The 21734-nt window shown below is 40.4% G+C and overlaps 1 protein-coding gene across 1 annotated transcript in view; it reads right to left on the reverse strand.

Annotated features, from left to right (window-relative positions):
- LOC105919268 (capping protein, Arp2/3 and myosin-I linker protein 2) overlaps positions 1-21734 on the reverse strand; it is a 178936-nt gene that overhangs the window by 106830 nt on the left and 50372 nt on the right. Inside the window, exons 14-19 of the mRNA XM_036145274.1 lie at positions 17553-17630; positions 17140-17216; positions 8781-8885; positions 4653-4722; positions 4474-4555; positions 2081-2177 (exon numbers count right to left, since the gene is read on the reverse strand). Of these exons, the coding sequence (XP_036001167.1) occupies positions 2081-2177; positions 4474-4555; positions 4653-4722; positions 8781-8885; positions 17140-17216; positions 17553-17630 (509 nt within the window). The remainder of the gene's footprint in view (positions 1-2080; positions 2178-4473; positions 4556-4652; positions 4723-8780; positions 8886-17139; positions 17217-17552; positions 17631-21734) is intronic.

Here is a 21734-nt window from a genome sequence, read left to right on the forward strand (position 1 = left end):
GTAAGTCTAGTCTGAACACAATTGACTGGAACTACACTGAAATTGAACAACTTCTATTAAAGCAGAGTAAATATGCTAACCTTAGCCTAGCTCTAAACCAAATTGCTGAGTATAAAAACTGACCAAACAAGATATGAGGGAAAGACTGTAACTATGTGTTGAGTCAGACTTATTACCCTACTGGGGTAATAAGTTGGCCAAAAGAGGAAATCCAGACCACTGATCTTAAGACAGGAAAGCTACTCACCATGCATGGTGGATTCCACCTCAAATCCAGTATCCACAGGCTATACACTAAGCATCACGAAGAAAGCAGAGGCCTAGTGAGCATCAGAGCCACTATTAAAGATGAGACATCCAAGTTCCAAGAATATATCAGGAAGATGACCTCAAGGGATGAAGTGCTCAGTGAATGTCTGAGACAATGGAAGCTGGAAGAGAAGGAACTGAAGGAACCATCATGGGAGGAAAAACCCCTACATGGGATCTACCACCAACAGTTGGCTGATGTGGCTGATATGACCAAATCCTACCAATGGCTAGCTAGGGCTGGACTTAAGGAAAGCACTGATCATGACAGCACAGGAACAGGCCTTGAGCACCAGAGCAATAGAGGCCTAGATCTACCATACCAGGCAAGATCCCAGGTGTAGACCATCCAGCATATCACAGCAGGGTGTAAAATACTAACAGGGAATGAATACATGAAACACCATAACCAAGTGACTGGTATAGTGTACAGAAACATCGGTTCAGAATACCAACTGGAGACCCCCAGGTCAAAATGGGAGTCACCTCCCAAAGTGATGGAGAATGACTGAGCTAAGATCCTGTGGGACTTCTAGATACAGACAAAATGGTAATGGTCAACCAACCAGACATTGTGATCATTGATAAGCAGCATAGGACAGCCGTTGTGATCGATGTGGCCATCCCTAGTGATGGAAACATCAGGAAAAAAGAGCATGAGAAACTGGAGAAATGCCAAGGGCTCTGGAAGAAATATAAAGAGTCTGGAAGGTGCTTTTCCAGTCATGCTGACCACCCAAAGCACTGTACACTATAGCCACATTCACCCAATCGCCCATCAAGCCTGTAGTGCCCGTGGTCATTAGAGCACTCTGGGCAGTAACCCCCACTCTGGAGAAGTGGCTCCAACAGATACCTGGAGAAACATCAGACATTTCAGTCCAGAAGAGAACAGCTAAGATCCTCAGAAGAATCCTCAAGCTCCCAGGCCTCTGGTAGATTTTCCTGGGGTTTCATTTATCTCCATTCAGCTCTTGTGGTCATTACGCTCCTTCCCTCAGCTCCCTCTGCACTTATCAGCCTCAGCTGTTCCATATCATCATCTAATGGCTCACACCTGTTTTGCCGTGCCTTTCTCGACAGTTCCCGCTGCATATAAACTCTGGTTGTCATTACCCATTGCCGGTTTCTTCAGTTAGACTACCCTTTGTCTGTTGCTCTATTTCTCCATCAGTCTGTCTGCTTTTCTGCCTTAGTTACATATCCTGTTCTCTGTGTGCCATACCACCTGCAAGTTTTTATGTTATTTATTAAAGAGGCTTATAAGAATATCTGCACTGGGGTCCTTCATATTATCAGCAAGCATGACAGTGGGGGCTAGTAGAGTGTGCTTCGTCTGCCATGTGCAAGCATGGGTTCTCCATTGGTTTCTGACCACTGTCCAAGGTTGGAGGAATTGACCCTCTAAATATCCATTATGTGTAAGTCTGTGCATGTATGTTTGAAACTTTGATTTTCCAAATTGCAATCTCAACATCAGGGGCCTTTCCAATTGTTTATTTTTCCATTTGAAAGCATGTCTTTATATGTGCACACAAATGTGTATGTAGTCACCTGTTTTTCTTGACCTGAGCAAATAGGACAACAAACCCTGCCAAACTGAAACAAAGCCGACACTATGAGGCCTTATCCGACAGCAACTAACACTTCAACTTTCAGTCAGAGCTGTTTAACATGATGGAGACGCACCAGGCAGATGATTTGTAAATCTTGCTCAGTCTAAATGAGCAACTTGTAGAGCAAAATTAATTTTGTGATTTCTTCACCACACCTGGACTTCATGGCAAAGTTCCTCCCAAGAGCAAGGTGATGAAGAGACTGGCATCGCCCAACAGACAGAACCAGTGTCACCATATCATTCTCAAAACCTGCAATAACACAAAAATGGGTGAAACATGGAAGACACTGTCACAAAGCTGATGACTTATGATTCACCAAGACATCAAAAGGCTTAGTTCAGATTGAAGTGTGGTTCTGATTCAGTTTCAAATACATATTCTCCCTCAGAGAAGGAATTTATTTTTGTATACAGTAAAAAGGTTTGTAATAGCTGTCTCACCTTTAGTAGAATCAGAATCAGATCTATGTGGCTATGATTGTGATTATGAATGTGATTATGATTGGCATATATATATATATATATATATATATATATATATATATATATATATTAGTTCTTTATATAGAGAAAAGAAAAAAGTGAGGTTGTAATGTGAAAATACAATCTACTTGTTTTGTTTCACATCAATGTAGTTGAATAATCAGGCTATGAGGTGCTGGAGGAAGAAGCTGTCTCCCTGGCAGCTGGTTTTAGCTAATGGTGCTCTAAAGTGGCAACAGGCAGGTAGAAGTCCAGAATGTGTGGGGTTTGTAAAGGTGTTGGCAGCCTTTTTCCTGACCCTAGACATAAACAAGTCCTGGATGTAAAGTCTGTAAAGATATATGCTATTACTGTTAGTTATTTTTATTTTCCAACCAGCACACAGTAATACGATGATTTCTATTACAGGTATGGGAACAAACTACTAATAAGAGCCTTTCATCCCTCTCAGGCAAGAATTGTTAAAGGAGGAGAGATGAGCAGGCAGCTGTTTATAAACCTAACAATTTATATTAAGGACCCAGAAGCACTATGTTCTGACTCTCTAAGTGAGCATTCATGAAATATTTCAACAACTCGTTTCATTTCATAATATTAATGCGTACAACGGCGTTTCAGTCAACCCTCCTCTTTTCTCAATATGCTAAGGCAGCGAGGTCTAATAAGCTTGCTGATTAGTTTCAAACAGAATTGAGAAGCAAATAATCCACATCTGTCCAAGTTTTGATTATGTAATCTATAGTTATGTCTCTGTACTGTGCTTAAGGCTAATGGCCACCAATCCTGAGCCTGGTTCTGCTGGAAGTTTCTTCCTGTTACAAAGGAATTGTTGTAGTGAACACTAGATGTAGTCTGCTGGTTATACTTACTGACATTCGATGATCCACTTAATCTCACTGGTTTGTCTTATAACTGGATGCAGTTGAAATGTTTGTAATTGTCTGTGAATTTATACCTATGTTAATTGAACTGTACTGGAATTATTTGAGTTGTACTGAATTCTATAAATCTGAATCTGAATAAGATCTGTTTATCATGACATGCCTTAGCCATACCTTTTTGTGAATTAGATCTATTTAAATTAAGTCAATGGTATTAAATTAAATAGAATATCTGACATCTGTGGCTACATTGTCAGGATGCATTTTTTTATTTGTGTTTAGGAATTGTTTCACCACAAATTCAGCAATCCCTCACTATCGTATTTGAACCTGGAAGAAGGAAACATTCTTTTGTTCTCAAAATATTTTGCGATTGTTGTGTGATGGCAGGAAAGTGGGAGCATGTCTCTATATGTCTACTGTTCTCCAGTTTTGCATTGTATTACATTGAAATGACTGTCGTCATTTCAGCTTTTAACTTTTTGCTCTCTTTCTTTTTCTTCATAGTAGGTACACCTGGTCTGGCGTTTTGTTAACTGTGACATCATCCAGAGAAGACGGCTCACCCGCTACTACCATCTAATGTAGAACAGATTACTAGATCAATGTGTGCTTCTGTGCTTTTTTGTCTCTCTTGTTGTGTCTCTGCTCTGTCTTCTGTAACCCCAGTCGGTCGAGGCAGATGACCGTTCATACTGAGCCCGGTTCTGCCGGAGGTTTTCCTTCCCGTTAATAGGGAGTTTTTCTTCCCACTGTCGCTTCATGCTTGCTCAGTATGAGGGATTGCAGCAAAGCCATGTACAATGCAGACGACTCTCCCTGTGGCTCTACGGTTCCCCAGGAGTGAATGCTGCTTGTCGGGACTTTGATGCAATCAACTGGTTTCCTTATATAGGACATTTTTGACCAATCTGTATAATCTGACCCAATCTGTATAATATGATTGAACTTGATTTTGTAAAGTGCCTTGAGATGACATGTTTCATGATTTGGCGCTATATAAATAAAATTGAATTGAATTGAAAATTGAATGTCAGGCTTGTTTGTACTTGGATCTATTCAATGCGTCCCCTGTAGCTCCCCCTAGGTTGCACACCAGCCTTATCTCAAGCAGACAAAAGTAGGTATGGATGTTAGAGTGTGCAGTGCACAGAGTGTGGAACTTAGTGGGGTTTTACATACTGTTGTCAGAGAGATCCAGACTTCTGATTGCTGTAGCCTCAGAGATGTGCTCTTGTATCACTTGGGCCCCAGCTGAACACAGCTACGCACAAATACAAAACACATTTTAGTTTTATTTGTGCTGCTTAAGATTGTAACCTAAAAACTAAGAGTGTTGCATATGTTGATGTGGTGTGTACCTCACAGCTGCTGAGATCTAACTTCAAACCAAAGAGATGAGTGTTGGTGGCAAGACCCTGCAGCAATAATCTGGTTGCAAAACAGAATGTTATCTATAGGAGTGCATTCTGCTGAACAGCTGCTTCAGACACATGTTAAAGAAAAAAAAAACACCTGTTATAAGTAAAAATTCTACAATACAAAATCTCACTATCATAAAATGTTGAATACTCAGAAGGACTGTCCTGATTTGGGCTGAACATGTCACACATGCAGACCAGGACACATAAAGCACTGGGGTAGAAATGGCATCACACGGCATAAGTCGTGGCAACAGTAGGGAAGCAATAGTGTTCCAGGCAGTTTCTAGAGCATCTGACAGTCAATAAAATAAGCTCACTAGATGCTTAATGCTTTGCAGAAGCATTAGATTGAATTACCAACACTTGATGGAGTTTGAGTTTGCACTGTGAGGTGTACTAGCAATATACAATGGGATGACAATAAAGGAACTGTTTTGGCTGTAGTGACAATTTCTGTACATCACTATATTGTTGTGTGTACAAGAATCTGAAGCTTATACTTAAAATTGTTAATTCATCAGGCAGATTGAGGTTTACAGTTATCCTTTCCTTTGAGCAATGTGTTTCTTCTGACTGAAAGTAATAACAACAACAACAACAACAACATCAATATTAATAATGAATTTGTTGGAGTGGCCCAGTCCTTTAATCTAATCAAGAATCTGCAGAGGGAACTCAAAATTGATGTGATGGGAAGGAGGCCTTCCAGCCTCAAAGCCTTGGAGTTAATCACCAAAGGATAAATAATTCTAAATATATAATCTAAATACAATAAGATTATTTGATTACAAATTATTACTCCTATTACGTTTTATTCATGACAAGCTTCATGACCCTTCTTCATAGTTCATCCACAGTGAAGCACAATTTGCTTTGTGCGCAATTTGTTTAGGGGACACAAATATTATTATAATGAGCAATGATCCTGCACCAGACTCCCTGATCCATGGAATATATGCCACTCTCAAATAGCATCTTCCACCATCCTACTCCCTCTCTGTCTAATAAAGATCTGAAAAACTCTCTGTCACAGCTCTCAAGCTTGTAGAAAGCATAAGATTCCTGTTGGGTACAGACGATGGTGGCTTCTTCTTCATCCACCTCTTCCTCTGACAGCTCCTGTCCTCACCAACTCTCCATTACTGCTCAATCAAGACTACCACTTGCTAGCGAGTGACTGCATACACCCAGCTACTAACAGCTTCAGTGTCCAGGCAATGGTTCCTAAATCACCAGCGGCCACTGTTGAGCTTCTTGCAATGTACTCAAAAGGTGGTGAGTCATTAGTGGTGGCAGGGATCACTACGCAAAGACACAAAGGAAAAAGCTTGTTGCCGATAAGTCAGTCCTGGGCAGGTCCTTCCTTTTGGTATATTTGGATGTCAGCCTTGTGGCTTTACTAAACAGAACATGTCACAGTCACACCTACAGGTACATCAGGTTTTCAGCATCTGGCGGCACAAGGCCTGATTGTAAAGCCAAATGGCAATTTAGATTTTTTTGGGCCACCGCATTTCCACTTGTGGCACTGTTCCATTAACAAATAAGGTGTAAGCAGTATCAGATTTTCTGTGACCACTGACTGTGGAAGCCCTGCAGGAGTAATTGGGATGGTTGATTTTTACAAGCCATTCCTCCACAGGGCAAGACAACTTCTACAGTCACTGTATGGTGTGCTAAAGAAGAAGAAAACAAATGACAATGTCCGCTGGACCCCAGGGCAGTGGTAGAGCAGCGAGTCTCTGACAACTGCTTGCCTACAGTACAGCATGCGACCCATGTTCAGAGGCCTCAGTCCTCAACACGATTCCCTGGTTTATGTCCCAGCCTGTGGACCTACGCCACATGTCTTCCCCTTTTCTGTCAACCCCATTTCCTGTCAATTTTGTAAGTTAGAACAGTTTACGTTTTTTACTTAATTTTTGGTTTGCATGTGTGTGTATGTGTTACCGTTAAATTTGGTGTAATTATTTGGACAGTTGAAAGATTTTTGTTCAATGCACAGATCTAACACAAATATTGTAATGCAGAACTGTAAATTATCTTTATATGAACAAAACTGTGTTGTGGGTTGATCTAGACCCTCTACTAACAGACATTGAAGGGGTAGGAGGTGTTGCTGCAAGGTATGCAAAGTAATTCAAATCAACAGCATTTGTTAACACCCCCCTCGCTGGGGTTAATTCTAAAGAAACTTTGAGACCTGGGGTCTTCGTACGTCCCTAACTCAGTTAGCTGGATTTGATTGTTGACGATTTGGCATGATGTTGGATTGTTCGGTTCTTCGAAACTCATCTTGGACTTGCTGTCATTGCAACATGTGCGCAAGCTTAAGCCTGCTCGCTTGCAGGCTTATTTCATGTAAACAGGATTAGATCGCAGCTGTATAAGCGGAGGAGATAGGGAAGTCTGAGTTTTTCGAATTAATCGCGTATTGCGCAATAGACAGGATCCTTTGGCGCAGCGCAACAGTGTAATTGTACAGAGATTTTTCTTGGTGGCTGTTATAAACAGACAAACACATCATTTAACAGTGGCTTTTAAAGAGGAAAAAGTGGTGTTAGAGCCATAAACAGAAAATATTTAAGTTATTTGTATGATGGTTTGCTTTTTATTTTTATCATATTCAGTAAGAAGATTTGTTCAGGCCATTTTATTGTGAAGTTTAGTTTTACTTTGAAAGTCTTGCTTCCTGTCGAGCCGTATATTTTATTACAAAAAACTATGGATGGATTATGTACACACGGAGAAATACAGTTTTACCGTGTAAACTGTGTATGACTTGAAACAGGAATAACTTAATTTTTTATAGATAAAGAGTTTTTTTGTTAAAATTCCCAGTTTACCCGCACCCTTTTGTTCCAGTGTCTAAGGAATGACACCAAAATTTGGATCTCTTGACATAACAAGTGCCTTTTTAAAATAAAGTATAATAATTAAAGGCTACCATTTTGTAGAATATTCTTGTATATCACTTTTACTTGTCCCCATGTTCTAGTGCAGGGGTGTCCAGCTCCAGTCCTCGAGAGCTGGTGTCCTGCAACCTTTAGATGTGTCCCTGGTCTGACACGCCTGAGTCAAATAATCAGTTAATTAGCAGGACTCTGAAGAACCTGACTGCATACTGAGGAGCTAATTGTGCTATTTGATTTAGGTGTGTGGGGCCACAAAAGAACAAGGTAAATATGAAATTATTAAAATGCAAAAATTCATACTGTGGAAAGTGAAAGAAACATCTACCATGGACAGTATTTACGCATTAATTTGTCTGCTTACTTTTTGCCAGCCCTCTCTCCTGGCTTTAACAGATTTTGAGGTGTTCCCTGTCATTTTAATTAATGACTCATAACCTTCCACTAAAAGTTCTTGTTCTGCTTGAGAGAAAAACTGTGGGCGTTCTTTGGCCATGCTGAACAGCCAATAGCAGCATTGCTGATCATTGTTTAAACAAACGCATGAACGCGCAGTTATCTCAGATAACTCAATCCAGCGATACTAATCATAAACAACAGGTGTGTTCGAAGAACCCAATTAGCCGGATCATGATTAGCCGGATGAAATCATCTTGGATGTGTCATTTGATCTCGGATGTTTTAAGCAACGTACGAAGAACGGACCCCTGTTTTCTCCCTAATCTTCTTTGCAGAGTAACAAACATTCAAACGGTCATATCTTCTTCAATCCTTTGTTGATTTCCAGAACGTCACTTCACTTAGCTTCTCATGTGCAACATGTCCTGCTCTACCAGATCCTGTGTGCTCAGTCAGCGGAACTCTTCGGTTAAGTTACCTTTGTCTGCGTGCTGCAGTTCTGCTGGTTTGTCCATGAGTCGCTCCTGTTTACTCTGCCTGTTCTGGTGGTTTGCTGATGTACACCGCCTGCTACTTCAACCAAGATTCATCTGCCAAGTGTGGTTCTGTTCATCTGCCTCACCCATAACGATTCATCCTCACAATAAATCTTTTTAACCTATCTGAATATCAAAACGGCCCTGGGGAGATTTGTTTGTGTTTTTGCTGTGCCCGGTCACATATAAAGTGTAGGTTTTGCATGAAGTAAACACACCTGAGAGCTTGTGGTGGAAGTTTGGTTGCAGACAGGTTCACATATTTCAGCTCACAGCTCTGACTGAAGAACTCTTGGACACTCATGGTCACCTCCCGCACTTTTCTACAAACACACAGACACGCGCATAGGCACACAAAATCATACTTAGTAAGATACAATAACATGTCTAACACATTGTTTCTTCTTAAAATATTGTGAATTTAAATGCTATCAGAACTGTAAAAAGCAGTTTGTTCAGATACTTTCCTGTAATAGATAACATGAGTCTGGTTGTATTCTGATATTCATCCCAGAATGCAGTTCGGTCTTCTAACCCTTATGCTGACCACTGATCTCTATTATACACTGGGTTGCTAATAGCTCGCTGTTAGAACGAGTCGCTTTGAAGCGACCAGCCGCCATATTGGTACTCCCTATTTTCCTCCAGTAACTAGGGAGTATGTGCGCTACAGCATCAAATAACGAGGATTTTCTCATGTTCTCTGCCATGTACTTTTATGTTATGTACTAAAACTATCAAGTACTGAGAAAGTCATGTGCTGAAATATTTTGCATGTTATATATATATATATATATATATATATATATATATATATATATATATATATATAACATTTATATATATATATATATAACATTTGTAAACATATAAATAACAATATACAAACATATAAATAACAATAACAAACATAAATAACAATATACAAAAACATCTATTTCTATCTATATATATATATATATATATATATATATATATATATATATATATATATATATAATATGAATAACATGTAAAATATTTCAGCACATAGGCCGTTTCTCAATATGCGTTCTTGAGCGTTCTCGTGTGCTCGTGTGCTCGTGTGCTCGTGACACGTCATCAGCCTCAGCCCGAGCACTGTTCCAATGCCGAGAACGCCAAATCGAGAACGTGCCGAATTCCCCGGATGTTGTTCTCGCCCGCCCTCTTTATCGAGCATGCATCAGAGCAGACTTGTGCGTTCTTCAGACTGACCGCTTGCCCAGAATGCACCGCGGCCGCAGCTTAATTTGAGACAGCGCAAACAGAGCTCACAGCGGTAAGTTAAAAAATTCCCTTTTCTGCTGCTGTTGTTGTTCAAAAGTACGTTTTAAGATCGTTTGAGGCGAGAATATTATACTTTTAAGCTTCCCTATGTGGCCTGTTTACAGAGTTAGTGCGTAATTTAAAAAAAGTAGTGTGCATAATACCGCTGGTTATGATTTATTTGTTTTGTGTTTATCTGACTGACGTGTGTTGCTTTATTAACTCAATACTTGCTGGAATAAATTGTAAATGTCTCCCTAGGACGGCAGCAGCATATAAAATAGATAAATAAATACATTCTATAAATGTTTTTCCTATCTAAGTGAGTTTCTTCTGAGTCAGGACACGAATAATTGAGAGGAGAAAGAGGGAAAGAAAATAATAGTAATAATAGTATATGAAAAAACAGACATTTATTTTATACAAATGTTTTATCTTTGGAACAGAATGAAGGTGTAATATATTCAACAAATTATTAACAGTTACTAACATGGTTTAAAACAAAGAAATAACTCATTAAGATCTTATAAAAAACAGACAATGCCTATAAACTTACAATTAAAAATAGTTGGAATGGAAATTAATTTACGCATTATTTTATGTATTTTTCCAGGTGGTGAAAACAAAAGAAATGAAGCAGCATGTGAACAAGACTCCAACTGATCTACATTAGGTCAGGTGTAGTCATGTTCACTTAAACATGCAGCCAGCTGGAGCAGCTCCCTGTCTTCAGCCGCCGGATGGTCATCCTCCTCTGGGTCAACCTCCTCGTCCTCCTCTGGATCAACCTCCTCATCCTACACGTCCAGCTGGTCACCTGCTGCTATACTAATATTGTGAAGGATGCAGCAGGCGGCGATTACTTTTGGGGCAAACGTCAGGCGGACCTCCAGCACCCTGAAGAAGATGGAACGCCACCGTGTCTTCAGACCACCAAAGACACGCTCAATGATGTTTATCAGCCTTGGCGTGGTGCCTGTTGTAGCGTGCCTCCACTTGACCTGTACCAAATATAAAATTAACTTGTAATTTAGGTAAAATGCTGATCTGTCTTAATCTTCTATCCAATTAATATCATCTATCAATTGTGTGTCATTGCTAGCTCTATTTAAGGACAAGAAGGTAAGAGATCTTACTGGCAAGCTGTTTCCCTATAGGATGCACCACAGACCAGCCAGCAGAGGGTCACCAGAACCTCTATCTCCTGTGGCCATCCATGGACCTTCTGGATGGGCAGCAGCTGAAGGAGGAGGACGATGGTGGCCTTGTTTAGCCTGAAGGCTGGTTTCAGGTCTCCTTCATTAAAAAATATATGGAGGATTGGCACAGAAGTGTTTATCCTCACATATTCTGTTTCTGTTTCTTCCTGTAAATAAAAAATGCCAAATGTTAATTGTTTTTTGTCACCTTTTCTATGCATAAAACTATACCTGTTTAACATGCAGATTATTATAGTTCTCAAGAAAGAAAAGATAAAATGTATAGTGTTGTAAAACTAGTCAAGTATAGTAAATGTAACAAATGGCTTCCCTTCTCTGGTATTTTTACCATTTCACTGAAAAAACGGGCTGAACTAACTGCACATAATTTATAGATTAATCACTGTAAAGGTGGACAGACATAAAAATGTTTTTTTGTTTCCTTTCTTAATGATCAATGCTGTGAAGGTCAGGAGGTGCAATAAAGTAGCTTAACCCTACTGTTATTAATGTTAAAACTGGGTCTCAATTCACAATTTCAACCTGATCACGTTTTTAATATCATCATCAATGGGGTTTTTTGAAAGATAAAAGTAGGAAATAGGCTGTCAATCTTAAAATGCCTACCAGTTGGCAATAGATGGGCGAGCAAAGCCTGCCTTCTGAGCCTCCTCTGCTGCATCAATCTTCTCCTTGCTCGGATTTTCCTCCTCAACTGCATCACCTCCTCTTCAGCCTGCTGGTAAAGCTGACCAACGACCGAAGCAACAGCAATATTGCTCTTATCGCTCATTTTGCTTCTACAAAGTGCTGATTTTTAAAGAAGATTCAATCGCCTCTGCAACTACAACAATTACAACTCCCCACAAAGAAATTCACGCTATTGCTGGTTTTATACCCACAGTTCTGTAATTATTTTAGATATTTGTTATACTTTTTAGAAATTAATTTAAATAAAAAACGTTTTCAATAAGATATGATGGTGTAGTGTATAAATAGTTTTGAACGTTAAAGGAATGCTCAAGCGCTGTGGGTGTGATGACATCACTAGTATACTTCTGTTCCAATGCACAATACGTGCTCCGTGCTCGCGTTCTCGTCAAGTCCGATCTTCCTGTGTTACCGAGAACAGACTTGACGAGAACGCAAGTACGGACTCGCGTTCTCGTGAATTGAGAAACGGTGTAGGTACCAGATTGACTCGGGCTGCCAGATTGGCTCGGGTGCTTCCCGATGACGTCTACATATGGCAACTCAACTCAAACAAACTAGATTATGCGCCCGCGCGGTCTCCATTTGTTACAAATCAATTTTATTTTGTTAATTTACGGTTATTTTCCTGTAAATTAGTCGAGGCATGAAAACTTTTAACATCATTTTGGAATACTTGTGTGGTAGTCTGACAATTTAATCGGTAATTTTGCAGGATCAAAGAAGTTACAACCTTAGAGAAATTTAATTCCTCCAATGTTGTTGTGAAGGGAAACTAAACCATAAACTCATTTCATTTTTAATAAAAGTCAGCAGCCACATTTAATTTTATCACGGCATTCATCACTGTAAAATCAATAACGTTCATTCCTCCTTTTTGTACTGATGTTGTTCTTTCTGATCACATGCTTTTTTATTATTCCAGATGAAATTGTGATGAATTTGATTATTTTTTTATTGTGGTATTTGGTACATTTAAGATATATGCTGGATAAATTAGTCTGGCTAGCCCTTCCATTTTTGTTAACAATATTCTTCCAAACATTGAGCCAATTGTCAAATTTTTTTTTTTTTTTATTTATTTGTAAAATGGCTTGAATATTTGTTCAAGCTTTTGAGAAAAAAGAAACCGCTAAATTAACTTAATAAAATTGATTCGTTACAAATGCAGACCGCGGGCTCTATGTAGTTTGTTTGAGTGGTGTTGCCATAAGGTGACGTCATCGGGAGGCGCAAGGCCCACGGAGAATCTGGTGACGTCATCGGGAGGCGCAGGGACCATGGCGATTTTCTTCGTAAAATTGTCCGTTTACAAGCCGCAATCCCGCTCTCGAATAAAACCTACACCCCGCTATAATTACTTTAGTAAGTTGTCCAGACCAATTACAATATTTTGCGCAATTGAGCAAACGTTAAACCAATAATGTATGGTGACGTCATCAGAAGACGCAGGACCCGAGTCAATCTGGCAGCCCGAGTCAATCTGGTACCTACAACGGCCTTTCCTAGTAGTTGATAGTGTTAGTACGGTGCCCTAGAGGGGTCATCGCAAAATGTTTTGCATGTTGAGAGAATGTGCGCTCGATTTACTACATTGTGCGCTCGTTTTACTAAATTGTGCTCTCGTTTAACTATATTGTGCACTCATTTTACTAAATCGTACGCTCGTTTTACTAAATCGTGTGCACAATTTACTATATTGTGCTCTCGTTTTACTATAGTGTGAACTCATTTTACAAAATTGAGCTCTCATTTTAAGCATAGTAAAACGAGTGCACAATTTATTAAACGACTGCACTATTTACTCAAACGAGCGCACGATTTACTAAAACGAGGGCACAATTTATTAAAACGAGAGCACAATTTAGTGAACATGGTTATAGAACATTGTGTGCACGATCTACTTAAACGTGGCCGCAATATGTAAAACGTACACTCAATATTGTCTTGACACATGTTAACATGAGCACGTAATAGTATATTCGAGATCTCGATCTACCAAAACGCACCCACGAATAATTAAAACGTGTGCTTGAATAAATTGTGTGCACGTTTTATTAATTCGAGGACTCAATTAAAAGAAAACGTGCTCACGTTTTATTAATTCGAGTGCTCAATTAAATGAAAACGTGCTCGCGTTTTATTAATTCGAGGGCTCAATTAAAGGAAACGTGCTCACAAATTATCACGACCTGAACAAAAAATATCACTTAAAGTGAGCTCTCCCAGGCTCCGTAGTTAGTACATCCACTGACTGCAAAATTACCTGTGAGACGTTTTCACACAGCCAGAAAACTGCTTGTTGTTGCAACCAAATCCTTTGGGATTCTGTGAGAGTAGGGAGTAGCAAGATGGTGGCCAGTGACTTCAGTTTTTCGGCAAAATCAGCAATCCAGTGTATAATAGAGATCAGTGATGCTGACACATATCCAGCCGATGGACTAAGGCACAATAATAACATCCAAACATTACACTTGTCTAAATCTATGCTTGTGGTTATTTTGCTCTTTTCCTCTTTAGAGTTCAGTTAAGCACTAACTTATGTTCCTATAATAGGTGACTAAGAAATATAATATAGGTGAATAGCCTATTCACCTATAGGTGAATATAGGTGAATAGCCTATATAATATAGGCTACAATCTCACACAACACGCTTAAAATGTTTTTGATGGCTATTTGAGAGTGCCCTCTGTTGGTTTTCTTGGAGTATTACACATTTGCACAGTTTGTGTCTTTTGCATGAATGAAACCTCAATCGGTCTCATAGATAAGCACAATTGTAGTTAAAAATGCGCAAGCCTTTAAATGGCAAGGTCCTGTGTATTTTGTTTGTATCTAAGGTGGCATTAGTTCCCAATCCCGGTCCACAGGGACACTGTCCTTCATGTTTTAGATGCATCTCTACTACAGCACACCTAGTTCAAATGGTTGCATTACCTACTGAACTGTATTATATAGCTCAGTGGCATTACCTCCTCAGCCTTCCACTACTACAGAAGACTGTGAATCACCCACCTATTTAAGTCAGATGTGTCCTGAGGACCAGGACTCTGAGGTTTTTGTAACATCTATAATACACAACTTAGTACTGTTGAGCTCATATTTGAAATGATATTTAAACCCTGTAAACTCAAGATCATTTATACATTAATCCCAGAAAAATTGGGGGGGGGTTTAGAAAAAGCTAAAATATACAAGATGTTATTTTACAATTTTGTGTTTGATACATAATTCTTTATTTTATACATTACTTTATTAAGAAGTAAAGCAAATTACAATAGAAATGTATATCCATTTCACATTGGGTATCACGTGATCTCTGTATAATATTTAACAACATATACATATTGACACCATACAGATATTGTGCATCTCGAACAGTTAAGAACAAGGCACACAGTCAACCTCCTAGAGTGTTTTTCTTAATTCTGTGGCACGAACTGTACACCACACAACTCAAAGAAAATAATAAATCAAAATAATAGATATCGTAAAAATAACAACTAAATAACTGAAAATCCTATTAAGCAATAATTAAGTATACCTAAAGCCCACGAGGGGGGGCAATCAGGAGAAGGGACTGAAGAGAATGGAAGAATGGAAGAAAGGGAAGCCATTTGTTATCAAATTTAGCAGAATTACCTTTCACTGAAAATCTAATCTTTTCCAGCTTCTGAAAAAACATGATGTTATTGAGCCACTGGGTGCTAGAAGGAGCTTTAATCGACTTCCAGTGCAAAAGAAGGCGGCGTCTTGCCAGTAATGAAGCATCTAATTGGTTAGAGGTAAACCGGTTATGGTGCTCTGGGAGCCCAAATATGGCAATGTGGAGGGAGACTTTTAAGATCACAGAAAGTATTTTTGACATGTAATTCAACCAGAAGCAAGAAAGTAGTGAACAAGAATAGAACATATAAAGTAAACTGCAGGGTGAGACATAACATTTGTCGCATTTGTCTGCGATACCGGGCTAAATTTGTGACAGTTGAGCTTTAGAAAAATGGAGTCTAAACAGTACAGTGTCAGACGGGCACAGAATGAGCTTGTATAAATTGTCTTAAGATCAGCGTCCCACCAGTCATCCTCCAAGTTTAAGTCCAGTTCCTCGTCCCAGGCATCCCTAACTTTAGTAATCGGCGAGCAGTCAAAAGACAGAAGTTCATTACAAACTTTAGACATAGGTGATTTTTGAAGTGGGTCATGGTTTAACAGCTCCTCCCACTGTTGAGTTGGCGGTAAGGAGGGGAAAAGAGGAAACAAAATTTTAGCGCAGTGTCTAACTTGAAAATATCGGAAAAGATGAGAGGGTGGGAGATGAAATTCTCCTGAGAGATCTGTAAAGCTGCGAAAAATACCGTCCTTGTAAAAGTCTTTAAAACATTTCTCTCCTTCTCTATGCGAAGGAGATGTGTTGCACTGTGTGAGGCAAATGGTGGTCACACCAGATACTGACTGGTTTTCTGAGTCCCCAGATCCCCCCCAAAAAACAAAACTGCACCTTTCAGAGTGGCCTGTTACTGTGGGCAGTCTAAGGCACACCTGTGCACTAATCATGGTGTCTAATCAGCATCTTGATATGGCACACCTGTGAGGTGGGATGGATTATCTCAGCAAAGGAGAAGTGCTCACTATCACAGATTTAGACTGGTATGTAAACAATATTTGAGGGAAATGGTGATATTGGGAATGTGGAAAAGGTTTTAGATCTTTGAGTTCATCTCGTAAAAAATGGGAGCAAAACCAAAAGTGTTGTGTTTATATTTTTGTAGAATTGGAGAGTGTAGAATTGGAAATTTGGAACTGCCAGTCCACCATTGAATTTACAGGAAAAGTGGGAGACAACGAAACAAAAACAGAAATTTGGGCAAAATGTTAATTTTAACTGCATTTTTCTTCCTGTTAATGAGAATGGTAAATCTCTCCATCTTTGTAGGTCTATTTTAATTTTAGACATTAAAGGTAAGAAATTAGTGGAAAAGAGAGAATTTAACGTTCTGGTAATGTTGATCCCGAGATACCTAAAGCCAGTCAGGTTTAAATTAAAAGGGATATCTGACTGTGTGAGCTGTAATGCTGAGGCATTAATAGGGTAGCATTTGATACATAATTCTACCTACTTTGAAGATAAAGGTGAGTCCTAACTTTTGACTGGTAGTGTATCTATTGTTTGGAAATGTTGCAAATGGCACCTTGAACTTAACTGCAGCCCCTTATGCCTATCTGAATGCCTGCACTATCTGTGGATATCTTGAGTATAATAGTGTAGCAATGATGTGTTTCAGTAATACTCAGATAAGGTCCTATTCAGAGGTTTTTCTCTGGAAAAAGCCAGAGATTGGAGGATCCCTGTTGTTACTGGGGTGGAACTATTAAGCAGACCTGTGGCTGAAGGGGTTTCTGGCCAGGTTCAGGTGAATCAATTTGTAGCAACATCCAGCAGACAGGGACACAAACAACTGCAAGAGACATTAGAATGAGCAGCCATTACTCAAAGAATAGGATGCAAAAAGATATCAGGAAAAACACAAAATCTAAGTTGTAAATGTCATCTTACATTTATATCTTTAAAATGGTTTTGTAATGGCCTGTGAGCACATTTTAAGAGCAAACACTGGCAGAATCTGCTGTCTGATTGTATGTATATATATATATAGAGAGAGAGAGAGAGAAAATACAGCCAAAAATACTTTGTGGGACTGTTTCTGTTCAGGACATTCAATCTGTCTATATATTTGAAAGCAACCAATGACAGAATTGTTGTAATAATCATTGAGAAAAAGTTTTTCACTAACCGTGTCCAGAGGGCAGTCAGTATCACTGAGGTCCAGGTAACTCAATGAGTTCGTACGAGACAAGAACTTGAAGAGAGACTACAAGACACACATTGACACTATTAGGCATGCATTTACTAATTGATAGTTGCAAGATTTTTTACATGGTGTAACAAGAACCATAAAATTTTCTCTCAGGCTAATGCAAGAAGGATGAGAATATTCGTTGGGTGTTGTTTTTTATAAATGTCTTTACAGTCAGAAGTTCTAATACATTTCATTACTGCGTGTGTAAACTGTACGACTTAGGCCAGGCAATTAGGGATTTTTGCTTGAGATTCGGCCACTTCCTCCAGAGATAGCTGATGTCACTGGGTCAGCTTTGTAGGCTGCCTTGCTCACACACATCTTTTCAGCTCGTCAAGTGATTGCCCATTTGTAGGACTTACTATTCGCACCCAAGCTTTAACTTCCCAGCTAGTCTTGTGAGACTTTGCTCATGATGTCATCTATTTTGTGAAGTGCACCAGTGCCCCCAGCCTTTATCATACTTCACAGTTTTGTTGCTATTCTTAAATGTACAAGCTTGATTTCTTTAGATTTTTTTAGGGTGATGTCATACAAGGAAGCAGTGTGTTTAATACGTGGAATATTGTCTAATATGTGAAAAGTGAGAAAAAACGTTCATCTTTTTATACAGTGTATGAAAATATCTGGTTTCTCAACTGTAAAATCGCTATCTGACAAAAACTACTAATAACCAAGATAAGCTCCTGGAGGAAAGTTCAAATTTGGACACAGTTTGATCCACATGTGGACCTGCGATGGACTCGTGTTGACATTATGAGTGGATTCATGGTGCTGAAGGCAGCTGCCAAAGTATCTGACCATAAAAACAGTGATTGAACCTAAGAGAACAGTTTGCAACACAACCCCTACTTTTTTCACCACTGTGCATGATGACGTGGCTTGTGTGTGTCACACAGTGGAAATTTGTTTTATTGTGATGGTGTGATTATGCAAATATGTGTGCATGATTTCTCTTTTACTGCATGCTTTTACTGTTGTGTTGTTTTGATCCACTGTGGACTCTGAGAGGACAAATTACCTGATGATGGCCATCTGTGGAGTTCTGGGTGTGCCTGGAAGCAGCCTATCAGCTGTTTCACAGACCTGCCAAGGGAAGCTGGCAGAACACTTAAAGGGTGAAGAACTCACTACTGGAAAGGGGAAGCAGGCCATAACAGCCAGGTGTGGTGGGAGGAGAGACTAAGTGACCACCAAGTATAAACAGACTGATCGGCACGACGTGGACCATCTCTGCAGCAGGAACAGAGTGCAGTGGAAAACAAAGCGTTGGATTGGCAGCGAGGCGGAGGTAAAACTCTGCCCGCCTCTGTGAGTAAACGTTTTCCACTGACATCTTCAGGGTTTTGCCACGTCGGAAGGGCCGCAGCAAATGGCTTGTTTGGCTCCACAAACAGCGCTTCTGGCCAGCGTGTGTTTGTGTTTCCAGGAGTCCAGTGGGGAGTACGAGGCGCTTGGGGGCGGACCACAGCAAGGACGCGGTGCGACTGGACCAAACCCGAGACGGCTGCAGGGTGGAACTAAGAACTGACTTCCTTTGTGGACTCTGCTGCTGTGACAATTATCCTGGACTGGAAGCCTCCCGTTTTTAGTAGTTTTACTGATTTTTAGATTATTTAAAGAAAATATTTTATTGTGTTTTTAGCTTTTTAAGAGACCCGGTTTTATGAGGAATAAAAACCCTCCATTTTAACCTGATCTGTTCTCTGTTCCCTGGGTTCTGACTCACTAGCTCCCTCTAATTGTGAAAGGACCTATTGTAACACTGAGCTGTCCAACTTAGTGTTTACATATTTTGGTGTTGTTGACAGCACAATAAGTTCGGGAGTAGGGTCCAGCACCTAGGTTGCAGAGAAATCAGAAAAATGATGATGCCTGTATATCCTGGTGCCCCTTGGGTACCAAAGTATAAGGGTCCAGATTCGGATGTTTTATATGGGGGCTGGAAGGAGCAAATACAAGGGTTATTGAATGCTCAAGAAATGGCTGAGCCCGGAAAGTAGATATTTAATTGGTGCTTTGAGTGGTGAGGCAAAGCGTGAAGTTGGGGTACTGGAAGAAAAAGATAAAGACCAGGTGAAAAAAATCTTTACACTTCTTGACTCCCTATATGGTGACAAAACGCCCATAGTAGTGTTGAGGTCACGGTTCTTTAGTTGTATGCATAAACCAAATGAGTCTGTAATGTCTTTTACCCTACGACTAAGGGAGTTGTATTGCAGGCTACAGCAGCGCAACCCGAACCACGCACCCACTGAAGAGAACCTGCAGGAGCAGATGCTGCTGGGCCCTTTGTCACAAACCTTGCGAGCTTATGTGCGCCACCATCCAGAAGAGGATTTTGCCGCAGTACATCGGGAGGCTCTACATTTGGAGGATGAGCAGTTGGGACACCAAGGACTGCAAACTACCTGCTTCGCAGTGGGTGAGTCTTGGTATACCAAACCAATGAGTGAACCAGACTGGAAAGAGGAACTCAAAGGAAATTATGGATGAGGTCAAAATTCAAATGAGAGACATTGTGAAAGATGTCGTTAATGAGGTTAAACCCCTCCTGCCGCAACAAAATTCAGCTAGTTTGACTCCAAATGGACAAAGCTTTAGACCAAAGCGATCCAAATACACTAACAGCTGGACTAGGGATGGACAACCCATTTGCCATTGTTGTAAACAAAATGGGCATATTGCTAGGTTCTGCCAAAATGCACCGGATCAACAACCTTTAAACTAGTAAACCCTGCTGCGGAGGCCCAGGCGGTGGGGACAAGTGGCATGTTAAATAAGCAGTGGGCCATCACATCATTTGTTGGACAATGCCCTCTTATAGACGTACGGATGGGAGGAATTAAAATGACTGCATTGTTGGACACAGGCTCTCAGGTCACTCTAGTGCAGCTTCAAGTAATGGATCTGCACTTCCCTGAAGTGAACAAAACAGACACACCCTTGGTATTTGCCTTGAAGGCTGCGAACGGGCTTGATATACCATATTCAGGTTACGCTGTGATGGATTTTGAAGTGGAAGGGGTGAAAATACCAGATAAAGGGTTGTGGTTGTGAAAAATGTATGTTCCTCGCACCCTTTAATTATTGGAATGAATGTCATCACTGCATGTTGGAAGGATGTCTTCAACCAAAGAAAATCTGCTTTATTCCCACAGAAGCTGAAATCTCACAGAGCATGGAAAGAGGCCTTTGCTGTTTGCCAACAGACTGTTACTACCAAGCCGGATGGCTTCTTGGGCTTTGTCCATCCTGCTAGCCGCAGAGCAGTCCGGATACCCCCAAATTGTGAAGTTATGGTTTGGGGCCGAACCTGCAAGAGTGCAACAGAACATATGGTGTTGGTGGAAGCATTGTCTGAGACTGAACTCTGTCAATAGTCAGGGGGGGAAGGCTCCCCATCAGGGTCTGTAATCCCCACCCATATGAAGTAATGATAGGACGTTATCAGAAACTAGGGCATCTGTATCGAGTGGAGGAGTCTGATGTTCGAGGGGGCAATGACCTCAGCCTGATGATGGGATCTGATGGTGTGGTTGAAGTTGGTGTGGTGGAAGCGGCTGGACCTGAGGAGTCTGAAATCCCTAATGAAGAGGTGAGCCAACTAATCAACTCCATAGATCTGACCCCACAGCAGAAAGGAGAGCTTCAGGCCTTGCTTCAGAGATGGCAGAAGGTGTTTGCTGTGAATGATGAGGATTATGGAAGAACCGACTTGGTCCAACATCAAATCCATACAGGTGATGCACCACCCATTAAACAAAGATATCGTCCCTTATCACCACTGATGTACCAGGAGATTAAGACGCTTCTGGCAGACATGTTGAAAAAGGGTGTTATCCGGGAAAGCAGTAGTGCCTGGGCAGCCCCTGTCGTATTAGTGAAGAAGAAGGATGGCAGCTGGCGGTTCTGTGTGGATTACAGGAAGCTTAACGGTGTAACCCATAAAGATGCCTTCCCACTCCCTCGAATCAAAGAGACTATTACATGCTTGACCAGAGCAGAGTGGTTCTCCACACTGGATCTTGCCAGTGGATATTGACAGGTGGAAATGGATCCTAAGGCTCGTGAAAAGACTGCTTTCACCACTCCACTAGGCCTATTTGAATTTGA

This window comes from Fundulus heteroclitus, chromosome 2 (assembly GCF_011125445.2).
Source record: "Fundulus heteroclitus isolate FHET01 chromosome 2, MU-UCD_Fhet_4.1, whole genome shotgun sequence".
NCBI classification, from domain to species: Eukaryota; Metazoa; Chordata; class Actinopteri; order Cyprinodontiformes; family Fundulidae; genus Fundulus; species Fundulus heteroclitus.